This window comes from Hemiscyllium ocellatum, chromosome 1 (assembly GCF_020745735.1).
Source record: "Hemiscyllium ocellatum isolate sHemOce1 chromosome 1, sHemOce1.pat.X.cur, whole genome shotgun sequence".
Lineage (NCBI taxonomy): Eukaryota > Metazoa > Chordata > Chondrichthyes > Orectolobiformes > Hemiscylliidae > Hemiscyllium > Hemiscyllium ocellatum.
In genome coordinates this window covers 61,591,972-61,616,406 of record NC_083401.1, presented here as the reverse complement: position 1 = coordinate 61,616,406, position 24,435 = coordinate 61,591,972, and the positions used below count along the sequence as shown (strand labels likewise).

The following is a 24,435-nucleotide window of genomic DNA, read 5'->3' as shown; positions in this document are numbered from 1 at the left end:
CAAGACCTCGTTTGGGTTGAACAATGAAATATACATATTCTGCCGCGGCTAACAAATGGTTTGAAATGATTGGGAGACTGAAACCAATTGGCCTTCAAGGATTAATTCATTGTTAGAATTTTGCACAGCCTCAGGTGTAGAGTTTCATGTACAAAGGAAGGTGAAAGTAGTCCATAAGTGGGATTTATGGAAAGTAAGCAAAGTCAAATATACAAATCAAGCATATGGATCAACTCCTAACTCCACGGGATGAACAATTGATATGAACAATAAATATCAACATAGGGTCTGGGTGGGTCACTGTTCAGAGGGTTGGTGTGGACTTGTTAGACTGAATGGCCTGTTTCCACACTATAGGGGTTCTTGATCTATGATATGACGCCAGACCTACAGCAATGTGGTTGACTCTGAACTGCCCTCTGGGCAATTAGGGATGGTGCCTCGCCAGTGACGTCCTCATCCTTTGAACGGATAAAGAAAATCAAAACACCCCATTTACAACTGCAGTTTCTCATGACCTTTCCCACTTACCTGGATGGGTGTAGCTGCAATGACGCTCACAAAACTTGATACCATCCAGGACAAAGCCCGCTTGGTTGGCATCATATCCGCAACTGCAAATGTGTTGCTGGTCAAAGCACAGCAGGTTAGGCAGCATCTCAGGAACAGAGAATTCGACGTTTCGAGCATAAGCCCTTCATCAGGAATAAGAGAGAGAGAGCCAAGCAGGCTGAGATAAAAGGTAGGGAGGAGGGACTAGGGGGAGGGGCGGTGGAGGTGGGATAGGTGGAAGGAGGTCAAGGTGAGGGTGATAGGCCGGAGTGGGGTGGGGGCGGAGAGGTCAGGAAGAGGATTGCAGGTTAGGAGGGCGGTGCTGAGTTGAGGGAACCGACTGAGACAAGGTGGGGGGAGGGGAAATGAGGAAGCTGGAGAAATCTGAATTCATACCTTGTGGTTGGAGGGTTCCCAGGCGGAAGATGAGGTGCTCCTCCTCCAGCCGTCGTGTAGTTGTGTTCTGCCGGTGGAGGAGTCCAAGGACCTGCATGTCCTCGGTGGAGTGGGAGGGGGAGTTAAAGTGTTGAGCCACGGGGTGATTGGGTTGGTTGGTTCGGGCGGCCCAGAGGTGTTCTCTGAAGCGTTCCGCAAGTAAGCGGCCTGTCTCACCAATATAGAGGAGGCCATATCGGGTGCAGCGGATGCAATAGATGATGTGTGTGGAGGTACAGGTGAACTTGTGGCGGATATGGAAGGATCCCTTGGGGCCTTGGAGGGAAGTGAGTGTGGAGGTGTGGGTGCAAGTTTTACATTTCCTGCGGTTGCAGGGGAAGGTGCCGGGGGTGGAGGTTGGGTTGGTGGGGGGTGTGGATCTGACAAGGGAGTCACGAAGGGAGTGGTCCTTGCGGAACGCTGATAGGGGAGGGGAGGGAAATATATCCTTGGTGGTGGGGTCCGTTTGGAGGTGGCGGAAATGGCGGCGGATGATACGTTGTATGTGCAGGTTGGTGGGGTGGTAGGTGAGAACCAGTGGGGTTCTGTCTTGGTGGCGGTTGGAGGAGCGGGGCTCAAGGGCGGAGGAGCGGGAAGTGGAGGAGATGCGGTGGAGGGCATCGTCGATCACGTCTGGGGGGAATCTGCGGTCCTTGAAGAAGGAGGCCATCTGGGCTGTGCGGTGTTGGAATTGGTCCTCCTGGGAGCAGATGCGGCGGAGACGAAGGAATTGGGAATATGGGATGGCGTTTTTACAGGGGGCAGGGTGGGAAGAGGTGTAGTCCAGGTAGCTGTGGGAGTCAGTCGGTTTATAATAGATGTCTGTGTTGAGTCGGTCGCCCGAGATAGAAATGGAAAGGTCTAGGAAGGGGAGGGAGGAGTCTGAGACAGTCCAGGTGAATTTCAGGTCGGGATGGAAGGTGTTAGTAAAGTTGATGAACTGTTCAACCTCCTCGTGGGAGCACGAGGCAGCGCCGATACAGTCATCGATGTAGCGGCCACCAACACTCAGCAGTAGTGTGTACCATCTACAAGAGGCACTGCAGAAACTCACCAAAATCCTCAGACAACACTTTCTAAATGCATGACCAGTTCTAGATAGAAGGACATGCGTGGCATATACATTGGAACACTACCACCTGCAAGATCCCCTCCAAGCCATTCAAAATCCTGACTTGGAAATACATTGCTGTTACTGGAGTGTTGCTGGGTCAAAATTCTGCAATTCCCTCCTAAAGGGAAATTTGCATCTACCTGGGTGTGGACTGTAGTGGTTTAAGAATACAACTCACCACCAGCTTCTCAAGGGCAAACTAGGGACCGGCAATTGAAAAATGCTGGCCAGCCAGCAATACCCATTTCCCATGAGTGAATGGCTTACATCACTAAATTATTGGACACCCTACATTTAAATAATCTTTAAATCAAGTGACCACCTTTTATGAGAAGAAAGTTTGTCTGCTACAGTCCACTAGCCATGGAGAAATTGAGAGTGTGACACAGTGAGCAGAGATCTGACACATCTCCACATACGACTCTGATCAGGATCACTTGACGTGTTGATGAAATCTTCATCAAAAAGTCTGAGATGGAATGTCAATGGACCATGAAAGAAGAGTCAAAGCTATCCTCAACAAGGATTATCAATCATTTTCTTTTAGGGAATACCAGAACAGAGAACCTAGGCATGTTTTTTTTTTAAGTGCTTTCACAGTGTTAATATCCTCAAGGCCTCATTGGTGAAGTGCAGCATTCCTACAGACACCTGAGAATCATTGACCCAAGACCTTAAAAGATGGAGGAGGCGCATCCGGGAATATGTCAAGCACCTCGAGACTTGCCGTTGGGGGAGAAAATGGAAGCTAGGCAAAACCAGCGTAAAGAGCACACTGCCATACCAATACCCCACCCACCGTGACCACCAACAGAGCCTCTCGTAGCTGCATCAGTCTGTACAGCCACCTCTACACTCCCCCTGGGAGTGGAAGAGAGTCATTCTCGTCTGCAAGTGGCTGCCAGTGACGATGAATATCTCAACAGCTGAAGTTGGGAGCAAATAGCTCAATGTAGGACAACAAGAGAAACTGGGGCTGATTTCTTTCATATAGCTAAGCCCACACTCTTATATCTGTATCCAGCGGTTTCAGTTTTATATATTTATGTATTTATTTGTAAAATAATAGCCCATATCTCAGATAATATTCAATTCTTAAAACATTGCTATTGATATCTGACAACTTGATAAAACAACTGGAAAATCTTTTAAGGATTTCAAAATACATATCTAACTTGGGAACCTGCCAACTTGGAGAGGAAAAAGCTGCTTATTTTTAACTGATTCCTGACAGGGGTGGGACTTTCAGCTAGGTACTGGATTCCAAAACATACCAGATCCACAGTCTTCGAAATTACGTCAGTTATTTATAATCTGTCATTAACTGACAAGATGTAGATATTTTCTTTCTTTCCCAGAAATTGATGTGTTAAGAGGTATTTTCAAAGGTAAAAGTTTGACAACTTGTTTCTTGGTAATGTTTATTAAATAATGTATTATCATGATATCATTTATACTCATGTAAAGTTTGAGTTTCTAAACTTATTCTTTGGGTCAAAATGTAAAGTGTTGACTTGTACATAAGCTAGATTTTGGCAAGTTTGAAATCTACTCTGTCCCATTGCTAATGTAGAGTTTTCGGGATCAGTGGTGCTGGAAGAGCACAGCAGTTCAGGCAGCATCCAAAGTGCAGCGAAGTAAACGTTTTGGGCAAAAGCCCTTCATCAGGAATAAAGGCAGTGAGCCTGAAGCGTGGAGAGATAAGCTAGGGGAGGGTGGAGGTGGGGAGAAAGTAGCATAGAGTACAATGGGTGAGTGGGGGAGGGGATGAAGGTGATAGGTCAGGGAGGAGAGGGTGGAGTAGATAGGTGGAAAAGGAGCTAGGCAGGTCGGACAAGTCCAGACAAGTCATGAGGACAGTGCTGAGCTGGAAGTTTGGAACTAGGGTGAGGTGGGGGAAGGGGAAATGAGGAAACTGTTGGAGTCCACATTGATGCCCTGGGGTTGAAGTGTTCCAAGGCGGAAGATGAGGCGTTCTTCCTCCAGGCGTCTGGTGGTGAGGGAGCGGCGGTGAAGGAAGTCCAGGACCTCCATGTCCTCGGCAGAGTGGGAGGGGGAGTTGAAATGTTGAGCCACGGGGCAGTGTGGTTGATTGGTGCGGGTGTCCGGGAGATGTTCCCTAAAGCGCTCTGCTAGGAGGCACCCAGTCTCCCCAATGTAGAGGAGATCGCATCGGGAGCAACGGATACAATAAATGATATTAGTGGATGTGCAGGTAAAACTTTGATGGATGTGGAAGGCTCCTTTAGAGACTTGGATAGAGGTGTGGGAGGAGGTGTGGGCACAGGTTTTACAGTTCCTGTGGTGGCAGGGGAAAGTGCCAGGATGGGAGGGTGGGTTGTAGGGGGGCATGGACCTGACCAGATAGTCACGGAGGGAATGGTCTTTGCGGAAGGCGGAAAGGGGTGGGGAGGGAAATATATCTCTAGTGGTGGGGTATTTTTGGAGGTGGCGGAAATGTCAGCGGATGATTTGGTTTATGCGAAGGTTTGTAGGGTGGAAGGTGAGCACCAGGAGCGTTCTGTCCTTGTTATGGTTGGAGGGGTGGGGTCTGAGGGCGGAGGTGCGGGATGTGGACGAGATGTGTTGGAGGGCATCTTTAACCACTTGGGAAGGGAAATTGCGGTCTCTAAAGAAGGAGGCCATCTGGTGTGTTCTATGGTGGAACTGGTCCTCCTGGGAGCAGATACAGCAGAGGCGGAGGAATTGGGAATACGGGATGGCATTTTTGCAAGAGGTAGGGTGGGAAAAGGTGTAATCCAGGTAGCTGTGGGAGTCAGTGGGTTTGTAAAAAATGTCCGTGTCAAGTCAGTCGTCATTAATGGAGATGGAGAGGTCCAGGAAGGGGAGGGAGGTGTTAGAGATGGTCCAGGTAAATTTAAGGTCAGGGTGGAATGTATTGGTGAAGTTGATGAATTGCTCAACCTCCTCGTGGGAGCATGAGGTGGCGCCAATGCAGTCATCAATGTAGCAGAGGAAGAGATGGGGAATGGTGCCGGTGTAATTACGGAAGATCAACTGTTCTACAAAGAGACAGGGGCCCATACATGTGCCCATGGCTACCCCTTTGATTTGGAGGAAGTGGGAGGATTCAAAGGAGAAAATGTTAAGGGTGAGGACCAGTTCGGCCAAACAAATGAGTGTGTCGGTGGAAGGGTACTGTTGGGGACATCTGGAGATGAAAAAATGGAGGGGTTAGAGGCCCTGGTCATGGCAGATGGAGGTGTAGAGGGATTGGATATCCATGGTGGATATGTAGAGTTTTGCCAACCCCACCCCCAAAATTAGTACAATAGGAGCCAAAAGATTTTTATTCTTGACTGACCAGCCATTGTCAATGGTCTGCTAGTCTATGATTTTATCAGACAAGGGTTTACAGCAGGCGGTTTGTTTGACTTAACCACCGAGCTGATGGTAAGTGGTAAGTGAATTTAAAAATTGGAGATTAAATTATTATACACGAAATTGACCATGTTACATGTGTATATGCAGCAATTTAATTGTGTGTAACTTCTATTTCTTCTTTTTTCAATTCAGCAAATGGCAACCATTTCACTTTAGGTATGTATTTTGAAATTCAGTGCTTTTATTCTAAAGAATTTTTGGATGGTAAATAATATTTTTAACTGGTAGTTCTAACTCAGTGGTGCAGGTTCGTATTTGACTAAATGCTTCATGTTAGCAGATGTCTCTCTTCTGTTAGGATAATATTTACTCTGTGAAATATTAACTAAAGGATCTAAGTTTCAAAAGTGTGTGCAGTCTTTCAAGTTTGTAGCAATAAAGAAAGATTTATAGCAAGATGGAATTTTTGTTTTTGTTCCAACAGTCAAACATAAAACAAGCATTTTCAATTTCCTCCAACAACAAAATATTATATCTAAAATATTATTCTGCACTTTTCAAAAATACAATTATCCCAATGCAGTTCAAAATTGGAATAAACATCAAACCATTGGGGAAAGAGTTTAGGAAAGAGCTGATCTGATGTAAAAAAAAAGTTAGAATTTTTTTAGAATCCCTACAGTGTGGAAACAGGCCCTTCATCCCAACAAGTCCACACCAACCCTCCAAAGAGTAACCCAACCAGACCCATTCCCCCTACCCTATATTTACCCCTGACTAATACACCTAACTCACACATCCCTGAACACTACAGGCAATTTAGCATGGCCAATTCACCTACTCTGCACATCTTTGGACTGTGGGAGGAAACCCACGCAGACACAGGGAGAATGTGAAAACTCCACACAGACAGTCGCATGAGGCCGGAATTGAACCCGGTTGCCGGTGCTGTGAGGCAGCAGTGCTAATCACTGAGCCACCGTGCCACCCCAAACTTAACAAGGGAAGTGGAAAGAAAATGTGAAAGGTATCATCTACAATGAAGTTGGCATCATTATTTCAGGGTGCCAGCTATGGGTGCGACAGTTGATATGACAAAGCCTGTCTTCAGACTCAAATCCACATGCCCCTTCTTGTTGAGACTAGAATATGTCCTTCTCTCCTTTTAGATGCATCAAGTGATTGTTCCTGAGATGATGAAGCAATCCATTCTGCAAGTTAATATCTGCAGCATGTTCCTCCTTTTTAGTTTGTACAGTCATTTTCAACTTATGACTATTGTAGTGTTATTGACATTATTTTCTTTGGCTTGAGTGTCAGATTTGTGATTTGTTGAGTTAGAAAATAGAGAAATACCAATATTGAGAAAGTAGATGCCAATCTCAGATCTTTAAAAGTGAGAATTCAGAAAAACCACAGAAGTAATTATGGGGAGCACACATCTTGCAAATCCATCCCACAAAATTTCACTTTGTGGTTGGGAGGGGGTGCATCCATGGCAACCCTAACAGTGATACCAGAAACTCCATCAGGATTTGGCTGGTTGGGCACAGTGCCAGATAAGGGGTGGCACGGTGGCTCAGTGGTCAGCACTGCTGCCTCACAGACATGGGTTCAATCCCCAGCTTTGGGTGACTGTCTGTCTGTCTGTGTGGAGTTTGCACATTCCCCCTGTGTCTGTGTAGGTTTCCTCCGGGTGCGCCGGTTTCCTCCCACATTCCAAAGATGTGCAGATTAGGTGGATTAGCCATACTAAGTTGCCCATAGTGATAAATGCATTAGTTAGGGGAATGGGTCTGGGTGGGTTACTCTTCAGAGGGAATCTAAACTAATCAACTCCTGGTAAAACAGTGCCCTGTGACTCCATTACAGAAGAGACTTCCCTAAAAAGTAGTTTTGACTCCCTGTTTCTTACCTTTTGCCTTTGGTAACTTGATCCATATCTTGAATCTCTAAATGGGCTTGATTTTAGTTTGAACAAGGCACAAACCCATGCCACTAAATCCCGCATCCTGACTAAGCAGCTAGAATAGGAGCTAGGATAAAGTGAGGACTGCAGATGCTGCACAGTCAGAGTCGAAAATCGTGGTGATGGAAATGCACAGCAGGTCAGGCAGCATCTGAGGAGTGGGATACTTGAAGTTTCATCAGGAATGTGAGGGTGGGGATAGGGGGAAAGTAACTGGGAAGGCAATAGGTGGGTGCAGGTGGGGGGTAATTGTGATAGCGGATTGGTGGAGGGGAAGGGAGATTTGGAAACTGGTGAAATTGATGTTGGTGCCATATGGTTGAAGGATCCTGCGACATTCTTCCTCTAGTCATCGGTTGATTTTGATTTGGTGATGGAGGAGGCCTAGGACTTGCATGTCCCTGGGGGAGTTGAATTGGTCAGCCACAGGGCAGTGGGGCTGTTAGGTGCATGTGTCCCAGAGATGTTCCCTAAAACACTCCGCGAGTTGGTTTCCTGTCTAGAATAAGAGTGCCTGACCTAGAGATTCCCAATTGTATCATCTCTTATCGAGTGTGGGCTCCAGACTGGAATCTTTCCAGAATACATATCCACTTCAAGGTCAAATGTAGCAAGTCCAGACCTTTAATGTTTGTGGCATACGTTAATAATTTAATGAAAATGTCAGAGGTATAATCAAGCAGTTTGCAGATGACCCAATAATTGATGGTGAAAGTGAGGACTGCAGATGCTGAATTATAGTCAAGATTAGAGTGATGCATCGCAGGTCAGGCAGCATCCGAGAAGCAGGAAAATTGACGTTTTGGGCAGGAGCCCTTCCTCAGGAATGAGGCTGGAAACCTCTGGGGTGGAGAGATAAATGGGAGGGGGTGGGGCTGGGGAGAAGGTAGCTGAGAGTGTATAGTGGATGGAGGAAGGGGTAAAGGTGATAGGTCGGAGAGGAGGGTGGAGCAGATAGGTGGGAAGGAAGATTGGCAGGTAGGACAGGTCATGAGGTGCTGAGCTGGAAGTTTGGAACTGGGGTAAGGTGGGAGGAGGGGAAATGAGGAAACTGGTGAAATCCATATTGATGCTCTGGGGTTGAGGGTTCTGAGGCGGAAGGTGAGACTTCTTCCTCCAGGCGTCTGGTGGTGAGGGAGCGTGGTGGAGGAGGCCCAGGACCGGCATGTCCTCAGCAGAGTGGGAGGGGGAGTTGAAATATTGGGCCACGGGACGGTGGGGTTGATTGGTGTGGGTGGCTCAGATGTTCCCTAAAGCGCTGTGCGAGAAGATATTGAGTCTCCCCAATGTAGAGGAGGCTGCATCGGGAGCAACGGATGCAATAAATAACATTTGTGGAAGTGCAGGTGATACTTTGATAGATGTGGAAGGCTCCTTTGGGGCCTTGGATGGAAGTGTGGGGGGGAAGTGCGGTGGCAGGGGAACGTGCCAGAAGGGGAGGATGGATTGTCACAGAGGGAACAGTCTTTGTGCAAAATGTATAGGGGTGGGGAGGAAAATATATCCCTGGTGGTGGGATCCGTTTGTAGGTGATGGAAATGTTGGCAGATGATGCAGTTTATTAGATTACTTACTTACTTAGATTAGATTACTTATAGTGTGGAAACAGGCCCTTCGGCCCAACAAGTCCACACCGACCCTCCGAACAGCAACCCACCCAGACCCATTCCCCTACATTTACCCCATTCACCTATCACTACGGGCAATTTAGCATGGCCAATTCACCTAACCTGCACATTTTTGGACTGTGGGAGGAAACCGGAGCACCCGGCGGAAACCCACGGGGAGAATGTGCAAACTCCACACAGACAGTTGCCTGAGGTGGAAATTGAATCCAGATCTCTGGCACTGTGAGGCAGCAGTGCTAACCACTGTGCCATCGTCCCAACCAGTTTATGTGGAAGTTGGTGGAGTGGAAGGTGAGGACCAGAGGTTTTTTTTTAGATTAGATTAGACTTACAGTGTGGAAACAGGCCCTTCGGCCCAACAAGTCCACACCGACCCGCCGAAGCGCAACCCACCCATACCCCTACATTTACCCCTTACCTAACACTACGGGCAATTTAACATGGCCAATTCACCTGACCCGCACATCTTTGGTCTGTGGGAGGAAACCGGAGCACCCGGAGGAAACCCACGCAGACACGGGGAGAACGTGCAAACTCCACACAGTCAGTCGCCTGAGGCGGGAATTGAACCCAGGTCCCTGGCGCTGTGAGGCAGCAGTGCTAACCACTGTGCCACCGTTCTGTCCTTGTTACGGTTGGAGGGGTGGGGTTTGAGGGCGGAGGTGCGGGACGTGGAAGAGATGCATTGGAGGGCATCTTTAACCACGTGAGAAGGGAAATTAGGGTCTTTAAAGAAGGAGGCCATCTGGTGTGTTCTGTGGTGGAACTGGTCCTCCTGGGAGCAGATATAGCGGAGGAATTGGGAATTCGGGATAGCATTTTTGCAGGAGGTAGGGTGGGAAGAGGTGTAATCCAGGTAGTTGTGGGAATTGGGGGGGTTTGTAAACATGTTGGAGTTGAGTCGGTCATCGGTGATGGAGATGGAAAGGTCCAGGAAGGGGAAGAAGGTGTCAGAGATCGTCCAGGTGAATTTAAGGTTGGGGTGGAATGTGTTGGTGAAATTGATGAACTGCTCAACCACCTCGTGGGAGCATGAGGTGGCACTGATGCAGTCATCAATGTAGCGGAGGAAAAGGTGGGGAGTGGTGCCGGTGTAACTATGGAAGATGGACTGTTCTACGTAGCCATCAAAGAGACAGGCACAGCTGGGGCCTGTACAAGGGCCCATGGCTACCTCTTTGGTCTGGAAGAAGTGGGAGGATTCGAAAGAGAAATTGTTGAGGGTAAGGACCAGTTCAACCAAATGAATAAGAGTGTCAGTGGAAGGGTACTGGTGAGGACATTGGGAGAGGAAGAAATGGAGGGCTTGAAGGCCCTAGTCATGGCAGATGGAGGTGTAGAGGGATTGAATATCCATGGTGAAGATGAGGTGTTGGGGACCAGGGAAACAGAAGTCTTGGAGGAGGTGCAGGGCGTGGGTGGTGCCCCGAATGTATGTGGGGAGTTCCTGGACTAGGGGGGATAGGACAGTATCGAGGTAGGTGGAGGTGAGTTCAGTGGGCAGAGAATAATGAGGAAGAGGTCAACAGATTGGTCAGCTGCACGGAACACTGGCAAATGAAATTCAACCCAAAAATGTCAGGTAATACCCTTAGGGAGGGCTAATAAGGCAAATAATTGCGTTATGAATGGTGGGACCCTGGAAAATACTGAAGATCAGTGTGACCCTTGTAACATTTAAGCCATGTTTAAATGTAGTCTCCATGGCTTTAGTCTAAAGGCTGAAAAACTGAATTTGTGTAATCAGAATTTTATTGACGACATGATGGACTGGATGCCCCCCTCCTCTGCTGTAAATACCTGAGTCACCTAGGAGACTCCTGTCAGACCCTCTGGTATGGGTGTATTTGAATGACCAACTAATTCTAGGACTTAAATCCTCAGAGCTCAATATGTCTGTTCCCTCAATATGATCTGTACCAGACCTCTGCCTGCCCCCACCCCCTCCACCCCCCCCCCCCACCCCCCCCACCCCAGCCTCCCACCCCTCTGCAGTTGGGTTGGGGGACAATCAAAGGTCTGTTGTGAAAAAGAGGTATGCATGTGTTACAAGGAAGTTCCACTTGACCCTCAAATAGTCCACTCTGTCACATTATAGCAACTAGTGACTATCTGTAAGCAAGAGGCCTTGCTGCTAGAGTTTTCATAGTGGGGTGAAATAGGCGGAATCCATCAACTGCCTGTTTCAATATTGAGAGAGTTTAAATGGTGTTAGCGGATCAAGAAGAAAAATGATGTGAGTTTAAAGCTGACAGGTCTGACTAAAAAAAAAGAGACAATATCCAGTTGTACAACTTGTGGTATGGCCTTTATCACTTATAGGAGTGTTCCAGGCCTTCAGCACAGCCTGTAACAGGCCTCTGAGCCCCTCTTACTCTGCTGTACTGACACTTGCTCATGGTCAGGAGGCAGAACAGCAGCTGACAGAGAACATTTCTCGAAAGAGCTCTCCCTCAACACCTACCCCCTGACCTAAAGATGCATTGTCTTTGAGGAAGGTCAGGGCCTTTTGTCTTGAAACAGAAGTTCTGATCTTATATGTCTGTTATATTCTGTAGGTGATACGCTGGCTGTTATATTTGGGACCTTATTCGGATGTACTGCCTTGGCATTTGCGGTTTATGTGCTGAAACAAAAAAAACAAAGGTGAGAAGAGTGGATGCTTTTTATAAACTTCCGAAATTTGTAGAAACCTCGGTATGATTTAGTGCCACCAATTAATCTATTCAAACGTAAAGGCGACATTTTTTTTAACAAGTGTATAAAGAAGCAATAAGAATAAAAATGATGGCTTACCACTGGCTGATTCATGAGGAGTAGAAAGGCACTGCATAGTCAGACAATTATGATCCCAGTCAATCTAATACTGGACAAGTCTGATCCCAAAGACAAACCTGGCTTGGTGGATGATAAGTTTTATTCTTTTGCAATTTCTTTAACATGGTGTACAGTCACTGTTGACACAAAGCTGCCATTATACATTTAACAAAGAACTTTAGTTTGTTGTACAAATAGCTGACAATGTTGAAAGATCTTCTCATAAATAGCATTATAACAGTGATTTAACCCTTTTTCTAAGAAATGTCCTTTAGTAAAGTGAATTATCACTTCTATCTTTGGTTGAGTAAGAAATGTCAATATGACAAATTCACAAGCATTTCCTTTGGCAACTGTCTGCATGTATGGCCCTCTCCATCTCTCCATGGGACACACAGACAAGCTAACACATTGACCATTTCATCCCTAGAATCTGAGAGAAACTCGAGGCTTTTCTAGCCCTAATTTTTAATTTTATTTACTCTTGGGCATTTATTGCCTGTCCATAGTTGCCCCTGAGAAGGTGGTGGTGAACTGCCACCTTGAACAATTGTAGTCCATCTGCTATGGGTTGACCCACAATGCCATTAGGGAGGCAATTCCAAGATTTTGACCCAGAAACAGTGAAGGAGTGGTGATAGATAACAGGTGATGGTGTTCCCATATATCTGCAACCCTTGTCCTTCTAAATGGAAGTGGCTGTGGGTTTGGAAGGTGCTATCTGTGGATCTTTGCTGAATTTCTACAGAGCATCTTGCAGATAGTATACACTACAGCTACTGAGTGTTGGTGGTGGAGGGAATGGATGCAGTGTTAATTCAAGGGATTGCTTTGTCCTGGGTGGTGGAAAGTTTGTATTGTTGGAGCTGCAGCCGTCCAGGTATGTGGAGAGTATTCCTTCTCACTCCTGACTTGTCCCTAGTAGATGGTGAAGAGGGTTTGAGAGTCAGGAGGTGAGTTCCTCACCACTGACCTGCTCTTGTAGCCATTGTTTGTGGAGCACGTTTTGAGAAGATTTGTAGCTCAGGTTGAGGTTTTGGATGTACGTTTGCTCGCTGAGCTGGAAGATTCATTTCCAGACGTTTCATCACGCTACTAGGGAACATGTTCAGGGAATGGGTCTGGGTGGGTCGCTCTTCAGAGAGTCGGTGTGGACGTGTTGGACCGAAGGGCCTGTTTCCACACTGTAAGTAATCTCATCTAAACCTCATGCAAAGCAATGCTGAAAATTCTTGCTTTCTATTTATATGTTTGGGTTTCTTTGGGTTGGTGCTAGATGGGGGTCTAACTCGATGTGTTTGTTGATAGAGTTCAGGTTGGAAAGCCATGCTTCTAGGAATTCTCATGGGAGTCTTTGTTTGGCTTGTCCTAGGATGGACATGTTGTCCCAGTCGAAGTGGGGTCCTTCTTCATCTGTATGTGAGGATACTATTGAGAGGGGGTCATGTCTTTTTGTGGCTAGTTGGTGTTCATGTATCCTGGTGGCTAGTTTTCTGCCTGTTTGTCCAATGTAGTGTTTGTTGCAGTCCTTGTATGGTATTTTGTAAATGATGTTAGTTTTGCTCATTGTCTGTATAGAGTCTTTCAAGTTCATTAGCTGCTGATTTAGTGTGTTGGTGGGTTTGTGGGCACCATGATGCCAAGGGGTCTGAGTAGTCTGGCAGTCATTTCCGAGATGTCTTTGATGTAGGGGAGAGTGGCTAGGGTTTCTGGACGTGTTTTGTCTTGTTTGTTTGGGTTTGTTGCTGAGAAACCAGCGGACAGTGTTCATTGGATAACTATTCTTGGAGCAAGTCTTGTTGAATTTCTGGTCAATGGTAACCCCCAGGATGTTGATATGGGGGATTCAATGATGGTAACACCATTAGATGTCAAGGAGCAGTGGTTCGACAGTCTCTTATTGGAATTGATTATTTGTGTGGTGTGAATGTTCCTTCCGCTTGTCAGCACAAGCCTGGATATTGTCTTCATCTTCTACATTTGAACATGGACTGTTTCAGTATCTGAGGAGTCACCAATTGTGTTACAGTATCATTCCAGCTTTGGTGGCAATAGAGATATCAAAACTGAAACTACCCTTTTGCTGTGTGTTTCTTTTCCTTATACTGAACTGAACCTGCTTGAAGACTCTAACCTCTCTCTTTTCCATAAGTTGTAAAAACTTGATTTAGTAAACACTTTGGTGACTATCTCCCTAAGTAGCTTATCTAGTCATTTAGCTTAAGTCACATACTTTTAGATTAGATTCCCTATTCTGTGGAAACAGGCCCTTTGGTCCAACAAGTCCATACCAACCCTCCGAATAGTAACCCATCCAGAGCAATTTCCCTTTAATTAATACACCTAACACTATGGGCAATTCAGTATGGCCAATTCACCTGATCTGCACATCTTTAGACTAGGATGAAATTGGAGCACCCGGAGGAAACCCACATAAACACGGGGAGAATGAGCAAACTCCACACAGTGTCCTGAGGCTGGGATCAAACCCAGGTCCCTGGCGCTGTGAGGTGGCAGTGCTAACCATGGAGCCACAGTGCCGCCCTTCTTGGGGATTCTGGTTGAACTCACTGTTCAGCGTTACTCTCTTATCTTTCGCTCTTTTAAAAGATAAGCACAGAACAAAAACCAAAAACTCATTGGCCTCTATCTTGTAAAACAAAAAGTCCCAAATAATAGAACATTTAGAACATTACAGTGCTGTACAGGCCCTTCGGCCCTCGATGTTGCTTTGCCCTGTCATACTAATCTGAAGCCCATCCCACCTACACTATTCCATGTGCGTCCATTTGCCTGTCCAATGACAACTTAAATGTACTTAAACTTGGTGAATCTACTACCGTTGCAGGCAGAGCATTCCATACCCTTACTACTCTCTGAGTAAAGAAACTATCTCTGACATCTGTCTTATCCCTATCTCCCCTCACTTTAAAGTTGTGTCCCCTCGTGTTTGCTGTCCCCATACTTGGAAAAAGGCTCTCCCTGTCCACCCTATCTAACCCTCTGATTATCTTGTATGTCTCTATTAAGTCACCCCTCAACCTTCTTCTGTCTAACAAGAACATACTTTGTTGGAGTATAACTCTACATTGGCTGATGGCCTACAGTGCCTCATGGATGCCCAGTCTTGAGTTCTTTTAGAAACAAAAACAGAAATTGCTGGAAAAACTCAGAAGGTCTGGCAGCATCTGTGGTCAGAAATTAGAGTTAATGTTCCAGGTCAAGTGACTCTTCCTTAGAACTGAGTCCTTGAGTTCTGAGGAAGGGCCACTGGACCCAAAATGTTAACTCTGATTTCTCTCCACTGATGCTGCCAGATCTGCTGAGCTTTTCCAGCAATTTTTGTTTCTGTTTCTGATTTCCAGCATCCACAGTTCTTTCAGTTTTATTGATTTCTTTTAGATCTATTTGAAATCTATCCTATTTAGCATGATGGTGGTGCCACACAGCACATTAGAGGGTATCTTTACTTTGAAGATGAGACTTCATCTCCACAATGTCAGTGTGACAGTCATGTCTAACAATACTGTCATGAACACATGCATCGGCCGCAGGTGGATTGGTGAGGACAAGGTCAAATATGATCTTTTCCCTCTTGTTAGTTTCCTCACCAGTTGTAGCAGACCTAGTCTACCAACTATACCCTTGAGGTATTGGTCTATAGTAGAGCTTCTGAGACTCTTGGTGATGTACATTGAAATTTCCACTTGCCTGGATGGATGCAGCCCCCAACAATGTTCAAGCTTGACACCAACCAGAACAAAGCAGCCCTCAAAGCATCTACTCCGCCCTGCATCACCGGCACTCAGTGGCAGCAATGTGTGCCATCTGTATGATGCACTGCAAAAAATCAGGCTTCTTTGACAACAATTTCCAAAACCATGACCACAACCACTTAAAAAATCAGCACCTATGTGGGAACACCACCATCTTTCCAAATCTCACACCAACTTGATCCAAACATATTGCTTTCCTTCAATGTCATGGGGACAAAATCCTAAAACTCCTTCCCTGATGACGTTTGAGTGTCCCTACACCAAACAGTCTGTAGTGCCTCCAGGAGGCCACTCCAATGGCAATAAATGCTGGCCCAGCCAGTGAATCCCACGCATCCCAGGAAGTCTTGGGAGTCATCTACAGGCCCCCAAACAGTAGTCTGGATGTCGGATGTAAGATGAATCAGGAGCTGAAATTGGCCTGTTGCAAAGATGTTACTACAATTGTTATGGGGGATTTTCGAGTAAAAAATGAGGTCTGCAGATGCTGGCAATCACAGCTGCAAATGTGTTGCTGGTCAAAGCACAGCAGGCCAGGCAGCATCTCAGGAATAGAGAATTCGACGTTTCGAGCATAAGCCCTTCATCAGGAATAAGAGAGAGAGAGCCAAGCAGGCTGAGATAAAAGGTAGGGAGGAGGGACTAGGGGGAGGGGCGATGGAGGTGGGATAGGTGGAAGGAGGTCAAGGTGAGGGTGATAGGCCGGAGTGGGGGGGGGGCGGAGAGGTCAGGAAGAGGCTTGCAGGTTAGGCGGGCGGTGCTGAGTTGAGGGAACCGACTGAGACAAGGTGGGGGGAGGGGAAATGAGGAAGCTGGAGAAATCTGAATTCATACCTTGTGGTTGGAGGGTTCCCAGGCGGAAGATGAGGCGCTCCTCCTCCAGCCGTCGTGTAGTTGTGTTCTGCCGGTGGAGGAGTCCAAGGACCTGCATGTCCTCGGTGGAGTGGGAGGGGGAGTTAAAGTGTTGAGCCACGGGGTGATTGGGTTGGTTGGTTCGGGCGGCCCAGAGGTGTTCTCTGAAGCGTTCCGCAAGTAAGCGGCCTGTCTCACCAATATAGAGGAGGCCACATCGGGTGCAGCGGATGCAATAGATGATGTGTGTGGAGGTACAGGTGAACTTGTGGCGGATATGGAAGGATCCCTTGGGGCCTTGGAGAGAAGTGAGTGTGGAGGTGTGGGCGCAAGTTTTACATTTCCTGCGGTTGCAGGGGAAGGTGCCGGGGGTGGAGGTTGGGTTGGTGGGGGGTGTGGATCTGACACGGGAGTCACGAAGGGAGTGGTCCTTGCGGAACGCTGATAGGGGAGGGGAGGGAAATATATCCTTGGTGGTGGGGTCCGTTTGGAGCTGGCGGAAATGGCGGCGGATAATACGTTGTATGCGCAGGTTGGTGGGGTGGTAGGTGAGAACCAGTGGGGTTCTGTCTTGGTGGCGGTTGGAGGAGCGGGGCTCAAGGGCGGAGGAGCGGGAAGTGGAGGAGATGCGGTGGAGGGCATCGTCGATCACGTCTGGGGGGAATCTGCGGTCCTTGAAGAAGGAGGCCATCTGGGCTGTGCGGTGTTGGAATTGGTCCTCCTGGGAGCAGATGCGGCGGAGACGAAGGAATTGGGAATATGGGATGGCGTTTTTACAGGGGGCAGGGTGGGAGGAGGTGTAGTCCAGGTAGCTGTGGGAGTCAGTCGGTTTATAATAGATGTCTGTGTTGAGTCGGTCGCCCGAGATAGAAATGGAAAGGTCTAGGAAGGGGAGGGAGGAGTCTGAGACAGTCCAGGTGAATTTCAGGTCGGGATGGAAGGTGTTAGTAAAGTTGATGAACTGTTCAATCTCCTCGTGGGAGCACGAGGCAGCGCCGATACAGTCATCGATGTAGCGGAGGAAAAGGTGGGGGGTGGTGCCAGTGTAGTTGCGGAAGATGGACTGTTCCACATATCCTACGAAGAGGCAGGCATAGCTGGGGCCCATGCGGGTGCCCATGGCAACTCCTTTAGTTTGGAGGAAGTGGGAGGATTGAAAAGAGAAGTTATTCAGGGTGAGGACCAGTTCAGTCAGTCGAAGGAGGGTGTCAGTGGAAGGGTACTGGTTGGTGCGGCGGGAAAGGAAGAATCGGAGGGCTTTGAGTCCTTCGTGATGGGGGATGGAGGTGTACAGGGACTGGATGTCAGCAGGTAGACTGGGAGAATCAGGATGGTATTGGACCTCAAGAAAGAGACTTTGTGGAGTGCCTCAGAGATGGATTCTTAGAACAGCTGGTGCTGGAGCCGACCAGGGAGAAGGCAATTCTGGATCTGGTATTGTGCAACGAACCAGAATTGGTCAGAGACCTCGAAGTGAAGGAGCCATTGGGAAGTAGTGACCATAATACATTAAGCTTCAATCTGCAATTTGAGAGGGAGAGGGTACAGTCGGAAGTGACAGTACTTCTGTTGAATAAAGGGAACTATGGAGCTATGAGGGAGAAGCTAGCCAAAGTTCAATGGTCAATACCTTAGCAGGGATGACCATGAAGGAACAATGGCGGATATTTCTGTGTATAATGCAGAAGTTGCAGGATCAGTTCATTCCAAAAAGGAAGAAAGATCCCAGGAGGAGGTATGGGCGTCCGTGGCTGACGAGGGAAGTTAAGAAACATATAAAGTTAAAAGAGAAAAAGTATAACATAGCAAAGATAAGTGGGAAAACTGAGGACTGGGAAGCTTTTAAAGAGCAACAGAGGATTACTAAGAAGGAAATACGCAGAGGAAAAATGAGGTACAAAGGTAAACTGGCCAATAATATAAAGGAGGATAGTAAAAGCTTTTTTAAGTATGTGCAAGGCAAAAAAATGGTTAGGACTAAAATTGGGCCCTTGAAGACAGAAACAGGGGAATATATTACGGGGAACAGAGAAATGGCAGAAGAATTAAATGGGTACTTCAGATCTGTGTTCACTGGGGAAGACACAAGCAATCTCCCTGAGGCAACAGTGACTGAAGGACCTGAACTTAAGGGAATTTATGTTTGCCAGGAATTGGTGTTGGAGAGACTGTAGGGTCTGAAGGTTGATAAGTCTCCGGGGCCTGATGGTCTACATCCCAGGGTACTGAAGGAGGTGGCTTGGGAAATCGTGGATACGTTGGTGATTATTTTCCAGAGTTCGATAGATTCGGGGTCGGTTCCTGAGGATTGGAGGGTGGCTAATGTTATACCACTTTTTAAGAAAGGTGGGAGAGAGAAAGCAGGAAATTATACACCAGTTAGTCTGACCTCAGTGGTGGGAAAGATGCTGGAGTCTATTATAAAATATGAAATTACGGCACATCTGGATGGTAGTAAGAGGATAGGACAGAGTCAGCATGGATTTTTGAAGGGGAAATCATGCTTGACTAATCTTCTTGAATTTTTTGAGGATGTAACTCTGAAGTTGGACGAGGGAGATCCAGTAGATGTAGTGTACCTGGACTTTCAGAAAGCTTTTGATAAAGTCCCACACAGGAGGTTAGTGAGTAAAATTAGGGCGCATGGTATTGGGGGCAAAGTACTAGATTGGATTGAAAATTGGTTGGTTGATAGGAAACAAAGGGTAGTGATAAACGGCTCCATTTTGGAATGGCAGGCAGTGACCAGTGGGATACTGCAGGGAGTAAAAAATGAGGTCTGCAGATGCTGGAGATCACAGCTGCAAATGTGTTGCTGGTCGAAGCACAGCAGGTTAGGCAGCATCTCAGGAATAGAGAATTCGACGTTTCGGGAACCATGCTGGGACCGCAGCTTTTTACAATATCTGTTAATGAGATAGAAGATGGTATCAGCAATAACATTAGCAAATTTGCTGATGATACTAAGCTGGGTGGCAGGGTGAAATGTGATGAGGATGCTAGGAGATTACAGGGTGACCTGGACAAGTTAGGTGAGTGGGCAGATGCATGGCAGATGCAGTTTAATGTGGATAAATGTATGGTTATCCACTTTGGTGGCAAGAACAGGAAGGCAGATTACTACCTCAATGGAATCAATTTAGGTAAAGGGGCAGTACAGAGAGATCTTGTACACCAGTCAATGAAGGCAAACATGCAGGTACAGCAGGTAGTGAAGAAGGTTAATAGCATGCTGGCCTTCATAACAAGAGGAATTGAATATAGAAGCAAAGAGGTGCTTCTGCAGCTGTACAGGGCCCTGGTGAGACCACACCTGGAGTACTGTGTGCTGTTCTGGTCTCCAAATTTGAGGAAAAACATTCTGGCTATTAAGGGAGTGCAGCGTAGGTTCACGAGGTCAATTCCTGGAATGGCGGGATTACCTTACACTGAAAGACTGGAGCGACTGGGCTTGTATACCCTTGAGTTTAGAAGACTGAGAGGGAATCTGATTGAGACATAAGAGATTATGAAAGGATTGGACACTCTGGCAGCAGAAAACATGTTTCCACTGATGGGTGAGTGCCAAACCAGAGGACACAGCTTAAAAATACGGGGTAGACCATTTAGGACAGAGATGAGGAGAAACTTCTTCACCCAGAGAGTGGTGGCTGTGTGGAATGTTCTGCCCCAGAGGACAGTGGAGGCCCAGTCTCTGGATTCATTTAAGAAAGCGTTGGATAGAGCTCTCAAAGATAGTGGAATCAAGGGTTATGGAGATAAGGCAGGAAGAAGATACTAATTAGGAATGATCAGCCATGATCATATTGAATGGTGGTGCTGGCTTGAAGGGCTGAATGGCCTACTTCTGCACCTATTGTCTATTGTGAAGAAGAGAATAGCCCAGATTATGTACTGTATCCTGTGAAACCCTGTAGTTAGTATTCAAAATGCAGAAGATTCCTCAGCTGGAGAGTGGGCAGTGAATTGGTCAACAAGAGATTTTTTTGCCCATGTTTGACCCAATATCATGAAACTTTATGGGATTCAGAGTCAACGTTAAGGGCTCCCCACCTGTATACCATTGTGTCAATCCCTCTGTTGGGTCTGGCCTGTCAGTGGGGATGGTGATGGTGTCTGGGGCATCATTTGTTTGTAAGATATGATTCTGTGGATATGACTGTCCGACAGTTTCTTTTACTAGTCTGAGACAGTTTGCTCAATTTTGGTACGAGTCTGTAGATGTTAGTGAGGAGTATTCTTGCCAGATTCTATAGGGCTATGTTATGTGTTGTAATTTCCAGTGCCTTAGTTGGTGTCATATGGGCCATCCAGTTTCATTCCTATTGCAGAGTTTCGAAAGTGCCTGGTACTGATCAAATTAGTTTTATTTCCATATGAGTGTAGAACTTGAATGTCAACAGCCACTTTTTATAATGAGCATGAGTAAATCATGTTCAAGGTCTCACATAACATAGCATGTGCTATTGGATAGTGAACAGAATGAAGCAAACTCTTTACTGATTGTCTCCTTTTCTTAGCCCAAAGACACAGACGTTATTTGCCTATAGTGCTGATTCAGCTGTCACACAAGGTGATTTAGCATAGACCCAGAAATTAATGTCCTTCTGATGTGCATGTCTGAGGCATTTATGTATTAATATCCATTGATGCAGATAACTCTTATCGATTGAAAGTATTGTTAAAGAGAAAGAGCAACCAAATTAAAAATTTGAACTTCAACCTTTTGTTGAATCTGTATACCTTGTAAAACAATGCATCAGTTTTCTTCTCTCTTTGATTCCTTTCACAGCAATGTTTCACTTCTCATTGCAAACTTTGTTTTTAACAGATCAAACACTGAAAGAGGACAGAAGGTAATCTACAAACCTGCTGCTACAATGGAAGCGTGAGAACTCAGCAAATCTGTTTACCAGCAGAAAACCTGGAATCGAACCTGGATGTCAGAGCAGAAGTTAATGATTCCTCAAGAACAAATTACCTGTTTGTTATTTGTCCTGTTCAGAACTTTAGCTTAATGCAACTGAAACTGTTTCTGAATAACAATTATTCTGTACAATTCTAGAAAGGGGTCATGCTTTAGTAAAATTCTGCATTGTAATATGTCACGATCTGAATACAAAGTAAAGAAATGCAGTACTTAAAGAGTAGAGCTGTACAGCACCAGGGCAATTTCACTGAGGCTATCGATTGTTCAGATACTGGGAGACTGGTAAACAATTTTGATCAGTTGTGTAAGACAGTTAACTTTACATTCATTATTGTGTGCTTATTTTTTATATGCAATGTGATATACAAGGGCACAAGTTTATTTACTGTATGACACAGGATGTCACATACACTTTCGGTGGTGGTGGAGGATAATGTTCAGTGCTTGGGTATATTTAATTAACAAAATTGCAGAAACAGGGTTGAACTGCATATCTGTTTGGTGAAGTATAATTTTGGGAGGAAAAACATGCGCGCAAAAATATATTTGTATCTTTTCCTTAGTTTGACCTGATGACTCTGTAAAGTGACACAAAGTCAGTAATAACCTCTACTGGAAGAAGTTGCATGATGGCTCTGAGAAATCCTTTTAAAAAACATTATTGTAAACCAAAGCTGACAGCAATGACTGTCTAAAACAAGATTTTTGTTGGAGTAAAGGAAACTATAGTCACAAATCAAGAGATCACCCTCAGGATAGTAAGACTATAGCTTGCATTTTCATAGTATGGCTTATGACAAAGTCCCAGGGCCTTCACTAATTCAGCTAGACAGGGAAATATCTTCCAAGAAAAGAAAATTTAGAAAAGTTGATCACTAGCTAGATCATAAAAATGGGTTTGCAGAGGCATGGAAAGGGAGAAATGGTCTAATGAATGATTTTCGGGAGGGCGTTTGAAGTTTTTATTCATTCACATTGTTGTTTTTGACAAGGCCAGCAGTTATTGTATATCCCTAAGCCAGAACATAGTAGTGAGTGACCTTCAAAAACCATTGCACTCTGTATGGTTCGGAGGGAGAGTTTCAGAGATTTGACACAGTAACAAAGAACGAACAATTGCATTGTTTTAAGTCAGGATGGTATGTGACCTGGATGGGTATTGCTTGTTCAAATGTAGGGTCTTCATAGGTGTTAGCAGTTACAAGTTTGCAATGTACTGTCAAGAAAGCTTGGCAAGTTGTTGCAATGAATCTTGTAGCTGTCACTGTGCAGTGGTGCAGGGAATGAATGCTGAAGGTAGTGGATGTGGTGCCAATCAAATAGTTATGTTATCCAGGATGATAACAGGCCTCTTGAGTCTTATTGGAGCTGCACTCAGCCAGGGAAGCGTGGGGTATTCCATTACATTCCTGACTTGTGTCTTGTAAGTAAGTTTTGAGGAATCAAGCGTTGAGTTTCTTGCCACAGAATGTCTAGCCTCTGACTGGCTCTTGTGTTTATGAGGCTGGTCTAGTATTTTTTGTTAATAGAACCAGGATGTTGTTGGTGAATTATCCGTAATTATAATCACCGTGAAAGACAAAAGCAGATGATTGGATTATGTTTTATTGGAAATGGTCATTACCTGGAACTTCTGCGGCATACATGTTATCTGTTGTTGAATTTTCAGAGTTGGCACAGATTTCTTCAGTAATTGGGAAGTTTTGAAAGAACTGAACATGGTCAGTGAACACCCCTAATTCTAACCGTGTATTAGATTGTTTGAAGCAGATGAAGACAGTTGGGGATAGGACAATATCCTGAGGAATTTCCAACATTAGTCATGGGAAATACACGGTTTTGGGGCAGCACGGTAACTCGATGGTTAACACTGCTGCTTCACAGTATCAGGAGCCTGAGGTCAATTCCACCCTCGGACGACTGTCTGTGTGGAGTTTGCACGTGCTCCCTGAGTCTGCGTGGATTTCTTCGGGTGCTCTGGTTTCCTCCTGTAGTCTAAAGATGTGTAGGTAGGTGAACTGGCAATACGAAATTGTCCATTGTGAACAAGGATGTGTAGGATAGATAGATTAGCCATGGGAAATATGGGTTTTAGCGATAGGAAAGGGGTGTGAGTCTGTGTGAGATGCTCTTTGGAGAGTCAATGTGGACTTGTTTGGCTGAATCCCCTGTTTCCACTGTAGGGATTTTAATTCTAACTCTGTTTTGATTTAGGCCCCTCCCCCTCTTCCTCACCTTTGATAGTCTGCATTGCCCTGAACAGGCTTTGCATGTAAATTAGTCAATTGGAAAACATGGGTGATTTTGTGAGGTAAAGAAAAATATTTAGTTCTGTGGATCCAAAGAAAAAGGGAAAAAATATCCTGTGGAAATGAGGCCTATTGAACTGCAGTGGTAGTGTGGATTCACATTCCAACTGCTTCAGATGTATGCCATGAAATATCCAATCAGGTTGATTGGAAAAATATCTACCCTGGGAAAACCCTACAGTAATGTCCTATGGGTGGCGAATTATCAGTGTTAGGTGTGACTCCAACCAATGGAGGGCTTTCCTCCTGATTCACATTGATGTTGATTTTTCATGGGGCCCCTTAATGTGAGTCAACAGCAGCATTCTCAACATACCTCTGGGATTTAGCCCTTTTGATTTTGTTTGGACCAAGCATGGATGAGGTCTAAATTCAGGTGGTTTCAAAGCCCTTCTACCAATGAAGATGCAAAGAAACAGAAGATTGTGCAAAAGAGCTGAGTCAGAGGATTGTAAAGGATGTGTGAACGGATGCAAGGCTGAAGGAGGCTGCGGGGTAAAGTTAGACAAGGTGTGCCAGGACACAGATGAGTTCATTGCCAGGAAACAGACAAGGAGGTTATAGTTTTAATATTGGGTGGAGCCAGTATAGGACAACCCAAATCAGGGTGATAGGCTGAATTTGGAGAACAAGCAACTAAGTATCTTGCTGTCATGACAGCAGAGACCTCACCAAGGTGCTGAACAATCTCAGCATGACAACCCAATT

The 24,435-nt window shown here is 45.8% G+C and overlaps 1 protein-coding gene across 1 annotated transcript in view; it reads left to right on the top strand.

The window, feature by feature from the left end:
* ca9 (carbonic anhydrase IX) overlaps nt 1-24,435 on the top strand; it is a 110,830-nt gene extending 86,395 nt beyond the window's left edge. The window contains exons 10-12 of the mRNA XM_060821209.1: nt 5,639-5,662; nt 11,602-11,689; nt 21,320-24,435. Coding sequence (XP_060677192.1) covers nt 5,639-5,662; nt 11,602-11,689; nt 21,320-21,380 — 173 coding nt within the window. The 3' untranslated portion in view covers nt 21,381-24,435. The remainder of the gene's footprint in view (nt 1-5,638; nt 5,663-11,601; nt 11,690-21,319) is intronic.